This window comes from Ailuropoda melanoleuca, chromosome 2, assembly GCF_002007445.2.
Source record: "Ailuropoda melanoleuca isolate Jingjing chromosome 2, ASM200744v2, whole genome shotgun sequence".
Taxonomy (NCBI): domain Eukaryota; kingdom Metazoa; phylum Chordata; class Mammalia; order Carnivora; family Ursidae; genus Ailuropoda; species Ailuropoda melanoleuca.
The window spans coordinates 178,718,720-178,724,719 of record NC_048219.1 but is presented as its reverse complement, the minus strand read 5'-3'; the positions used below and the strand labels follow the sequence as shown (position 1 = coordinate 178,724,719).

At 48.8% G+C, this 6,000-nt stretch overlaps 1 protein-coding gene across 1 annotated transcript in view; it reads left to right on the top strand.

The window, feature by feature from the left end:
* Positions 1–421: 421 nt before the first annotated feature.
* Positions 422–6,000, top strand: part of MARCHF4 (membrane associated ring-CH-type finger 4) — a 107,047-nt gene continuing 101,468 nt past the window's right edge. Inside the window, exon 1 of the mRNA XM_002913678.3 lies at positions 422–937. Within this exon, the coding sequence (XP_002913724.1) occupies positions 422–937 (516 nt within the window). The remainder of the gene's footprint in view (positions 938–6,000) is intronic.

The following is a 6,000-nucleotide window of genomic DNA, read 5'->3' as shown; positions in this document are numbered from 1 at the left end:
GAGGAACTGAAAATATCTTCTCATGGGAAACTTTCTGACAACTAGACCTTGATCTCAAGGCCCAAAGAGCCCTTCCTCAAAATTTTTTCTTTTATCCCCCTTCCCCTGTCATACCCCCAAGTCAAAGGCAAAAAGTAGAGACACCCTGAGCAAAGCTAAGGTTGGTGGGGGGCAGGGGGGAGGCAAGAAAACCTTTTTTGTTGTTGTCTGGCTTTCCAGGGAGAGTTCAGAACCAGTGACTCACAGTTCTCAGTCCTGGGGGCAATTGATCGGCTACTTTGAGGGGGTGTAAGAGGAGCTAGTGAGAAAGCAGTCCCCCCCCATAACACAGCTCTGCTGTGGGCCCCCCAAAACCATTCTACTCTCTTCCTCTGAAAAGACTCCAGCTGCCCCTCCTGGGCTCTCTGCTTCCACTGGGCACATGCTGGTGCCCCTGAGTGGGCTGCTGTGGTGGTGGTGCTGCTGCTGTGCCTGGTACTGCTCTGGACTGTGTGCCCCGGCTCCCCAGATGTTGCGCCACCAGGGTCTCCTCAAGTGCCGCTGCCGCATGCTCTTCAATGACCTGAAGGTTTTCCTACTGCGGCGCCCCCCTCCAGCGCCCCTGCCCATGCACGGCGACCCCCAGCCCCCCAGTTTGGCGGCCAACAACAACACCCTTCCGGCTCTGGGTGCCGGGGGGTGGGCAGGCTGGAGGGGTCCGCGAGAAGGGGTGGGCAGGGAGACCACGCCTCTGCCACCTCTACCACCTTTGCCACCTTCTTCTGTGGAAGATGACTGGGGTGGCCCAGCCACAGAGCCGGCCACCTCACTGCTCAGCAGTGCCTCCTCAGATGACTTCTGTAAGGGGAAGGCTGAGGATTGCTACTCCCTGGGCAGCAGCCTGGACAGTGGCATGAGGACCCCGCTCTGCCGCATCTGCTTCCAGGGGCCGGAACAGGTGAGACCCTTTTTCCCTTTTCCTGCTGCCTAACGGTGTCTCCAGATCTTGCAGATTACTACTCGCCTGCTTGCCCTGGGGAACTGCTGTGCTGTCTCTAGTGAGGGCTAGAGTTTTAAGGGCTCCTCAATGATGCTTCTTGTGGTTAAGTTTGCCCAAAAGGTGTCTGGTTCCTGGTAGAGCGTGTTTGGTGACTCAGTTGTACCCCAGTTTTTGCATTTTTCCTTCCAATGCTAGTGTCTTCAGTTCCATCCAAAAATTCCATAAGCATCCTCAGAATAGAAGATTCAGAAGTCAGAAGTGATAACATGAAGGAACTTGGTGGTACATTCACGCTTGTGGCCAAGATATCTTTTTATCTGATTTGTTGTTACCGACATTTCCCCCAAACCATCTTCAGTCCCAGATCCAAACTTCTTCCCTCTTCAGAAGGAAATGTGCAGAGATCATCTCCTCTTTCCCTATTCTTATAGACTGACACACAACAAGCCTGACCCTATTCCTTCACTTTGAACTACCCCCTCCCATATTACACTGACATCCTCAGCAGCATGTTTTAGTCAGTGAGGAAGAAATGGGGAGAGATTCTAGGTCCAAGAAGTCTCTACAGTTTGCTAAGATACTTCCTGGCAGACTCAAGTTTTTTCCTAGGTTGAGAGCAAATAGGCAAACAGGTTGAGAGTGAGTTTAAGGGATATGGAGAAGGAGGTAAGGAATCTTGTCATATCTACTCCCCTTCTCAGGCCTGAAGCACATCAACTTAGAATATCCCTTAAACCCTCCCCCATCTTGGACAGGGGATGCCAAGTACAATCATGGACCAGTCTTCCTAAGTCTGAAGGTCCTCCCTTCCCTGTTCATTCAGATTTTCACAGATAGACTCACCCCAGCCCCTCCAGCTCCACTTCCAATCTAGTGTCCGCTAGAGGCTGGAGATAGTACGTGGACATTCTCCTAGAGTCATGAATTATGGCAACACTTAGAATCCCAGTTAGAAAAGCATCACCTGAAAAATCTGATCTAGTTAGTGACACTGGAGAAGGAACACTAAACTGCACCTTGGTCAGAGTTCTGTGTTTGCATCAGCCACTTTTTCAGTAGCTTCCCAGAAGTGGAGGGAAGACTTCTGGGTGCTTCCTGAACAAGAGGCAGAGCAGTAGGATGCCATGCCAGTGATCCTGAGGGGGCTCCGGCTCTTGCTGAAGGCTTGCTCTATGAGGGACAGGCTTCACTGATATTTTCATTCATTTTAAGGTTGCTCTGAATGGGCAACATACTTCAGGGACAGAAGATGACTGGGGCCACAACCTTGGCATTATAAGAGGAGGTGATGTAGATCTCAGCGTGCATAAATGTTTCTAAGGGGCTAAGGGCCGGGTTCCTCCTTCTTGCGACTAGGCTTATTGAAGTCCCAAATGAAGTCCTGCCCAGAGTTGAGGACTCTTGTAGGTGAGGAGGTCCAGAGTGCCTGCTCAGTGCCCTTCCTCCAGCCCTTCTCTCCACTTCCATTGGTGGGCGCAAGGTGGAGTGGCTTGGCTAAGAGCAAGAGTGAGGCCTCACTTTGGGATGCTCCTGGTCAACCTTTTGCCCCAATCAGGAGCCTCATCTTTTCCAAAAGAAAGAATTATTTAGCTTCCAAACTTCTTAAGCTGTTTTCTCCCATATGGGTTGGCTTAGGTCTGCATGTCACAGGGGCTGCTGGGAGCGTGGCTTCTGGCAAAAACACCCTTGTCTCTAGAAAACAGCAGGACTTGGAGCCTGTTCTGGATGGTATTTCACTGTGTGAACTTCTTCAAATCTCTTTATGCCTCTGGGCCCCTTTTCCAACTTCTGTGATTTAGAGGCACCTTTTTCTGTCCTCCTTTTTTCCTTGTAAGTGTGTTGGGAGGATTCAGAAGATAATGAGCCTGAAAACATCTTGAAAGGGATTAAAATATAATGGCAGGTATTTTGATCATGGAAAAGCAGTATTTTGTTGAAAAAAAGAAGAAGAAAAGGATCTTAGGGACATTGTGAAATACCCATACATAATATGGGGTCTGGGCAGAGGTTAGGAGCTTTCCTTTCTTGTTCATTATTTTTATGGTGTGTCCTAAATAAAGCACTGAATAAAAAAGCTAACACCAATAAAGGAATGGGCTCTATTATTATGTAGAAGAAATAGGGGCATAGTGTTGTCATTAAGAATGGATTAAGTCAAGCACTTCCTGCATATGATGATTACATTTTGGGGGCTTGCATTATTCCTGCAGGAGCCAGGAGGTTTTAATGAGATCATGCTATAGTAGTGATAAGAGTAGCATGTGTTAGATATGAACATCTTTTCCCCCTTTTTACTCAATTTTCTTCACAGGATTTCAGTGAGGAAGGGCGACAAAGGGGAGATGGGGAAAACCCTCTAGAGTAGAAAGAGAGAGACAGACAGAAGGAAAGTGAAGAGCCGAGATGTCAGTGTCTTATTTTCTGTTCAGGGAGCCAGCTGTCCAGCAATCCTGCACCTGTGTCTCTGAAGGGAGAGCAGTCTGCAAACTCAGTAGCTGAATGTCTTGGTCTTTTCTTTGCCCAAACAAAGGAACCAAACAGCTCCCTAGTCATTTGCCTGCTGCTCCAGGAGCTAAAACACTGCCCCAGAGGAAGACCTGATCTCTTCCTGACAGGGGCTTGTATATGGTAAAGGGCAACTGGAGGGTCCAATCACTTCCAGGTTTGCACATGTCTATAATGGTCTTTACATTCATTCATTCATGCATGCATGCATTTACTTTAAAAATGTTTATTGGGCACCCACAGTGTGCCAGATACTGTTCCAGGCACTGAGTAGCCAGGAGTGAACAAAACAAGTGAGACCTCTGCTCTCCTGAAGCTGACATTCTAGTAGAGATGCAGAAACAGACCAGTAAACTCGTGGATAAATACAGCGATTTCAGATGGTGCTGAGTACCATGATGACAGTCCAACAGGATAATGAGCTAGTCAAGAATGAAAGGGAAGGTTTGGGAAAGATGCAACTACATTAGAAAAAGTGACCAGGGACAGCCTTCCCAAGAATGTGCCATCTGAGCTGGCCCCCTGAGAAGGACCCTCTGAGATGCAGGCCTGGGGGAAAAGCATTCCAGGTGGAGGAAATAGCAGGTTCAAAGACCTAAGTGTGAAGAAGCTTAGCATGTTTGAGAAACAGAAGAGAGGACAGGAGGAGGCAGATGGATGGTGTGTGAATAAATGCTTTGAGAGCCAACTTGGCTGCATGCTGGAAAGCTGACTGAGTAGCCCCTCCCCTCCTCTCAGCCATTCATTCAGGTTGGACAGGGGTCAAGGATCCATGGAAGTGTGGGACAAGAGCCCAGCTGGCAGCTCTTCACTCTCTGTTTCTGGCTGAAGCAGCTCTGGTTCACTTCGATGGACCATGGTGGGTAAGCTGAGGTCTCTGAAAACAGATGGCCCCGGTTCGAGGCCTGGACGAGTAGCACAGCCCCTCTGGGCTTTAGGTTCTTCCTTTGCAAGACAGGGGTAATAATGCTAGGCCCCGACTGATGGTCATTCTGAGCGCCAGATCAGTCAACACGGTTGGAGCCACGCTGTCACAGTGTTTCGCTGTTAGTATCTCAGAGGCTAGACAGTGCTCCCCCTGCCTCCTTTAAAAGCAACAGTGTGCCCCAGCTCCCAGTCTAGGCCTTGGCAGGACTGCTGTGATTGTGGCCTGGTGGTGGTAGTAGATCGCTCCTTGTGCACTCACAATCCTCCAGGCGTAGAGTACTGCTCCTCTGTTTCCGTCATCAACAGTCTTTATTAAGTAAGTGCCTACCTATGCCTGCTGCTCTGCCGAGCAGGGTCTGGAGACACAGGGCCAATGGGGCCCTGCCCTCTGGGAGTTTCACAATCTAACCCAGACATCAGAGAGACTGATAGAGATCAAGAACACCCAGTGGGTTGCAGGTGAATTATAGTAATATTGGATACAAGAAAGAGATGTGTGCTTCAAAGCGGCTAGTGTGTGGGGTGCTTTTTCAGAGAGACAGGTGGGGGGAGTGTGCTACCTTTCCCCCAGTTAGTCAGAGAAGGCTTCTCTGTTGCTGCTGAAGACCAGGTGTGAAGCAATGGATGCAGGCTGAGTTTAGACAGCTGGAAGCAGACGAGCTGTGAGACACAGGGACACCTCGAGAGAGAGGCGAAACCATCTCCTAGGCAGGGTCAGCTGCGGAGCACCTAGAGGTGGGTACAAGGATGAAATCCACCACGGCGATGGTGGGGGGGGGCACCTGTTTTGGACCAAATGGAAAAGAGGAAACGAGTCTGGAAGAGATTAACAGGCTTGGCCTGTGTCCCTTATTCTTCCTGGGTTTTGCTTCCATGGAACTCCACATTCAGAAGGAGAAAGAGTAGTGTGAAATATTTTAGTCAGTGTTTTGGGTCCTGGGAGAGTAAGAGAAGAGCTTTGCAGTGCTCAGGGGAAACTGGAGATCCCAAGATGCAATGAGAACCCTGGGAATGGAGATCAAGTAGAGCATTTTAGGAGAGACCCATACAGTGTATTATTTTTTAGTCCTGGGGTTCAATTTTACATTTGTGTGTGTGTGTGTATGATCATTTAATTAATATCAGTCTCCATGAGGAACGGACCCATCCCTAACATTTATGGACTCTAGAACAAGAGTTCTAGAGTACCATACCATAAGCCAGAATACTTAGAAGGAATAAATCCAGATAACTGTTAAATAAAACGAATTTTATCCTCCTATCCCGGCAAATAAAATGTCAAAACAACCCGGAAGACAGGTTTGAATTTAGAATTATTGGATTCCTTAGAATTCTGTGCTAGCCATTTGGGAGTATCCAGCCCTTGGTCTACAAGCCACTTGGATTCTCTTTCCACTGCTGGCTACATCTGGAAGCAGGGTGAGCCTTGGTTACACACGTGTGGACACTCTCGCTGGCTTGCTCAAGCTCTGACCGTACCACCCCTAAACAGCTGTCCCGTGCCCCTCTTCCTTTGAACCTGAGGAAGAGAAAACTTGACTGTTCTGAGAGCAAACTCATGTCTGAACACATAGGAATTCTGGGGTCCC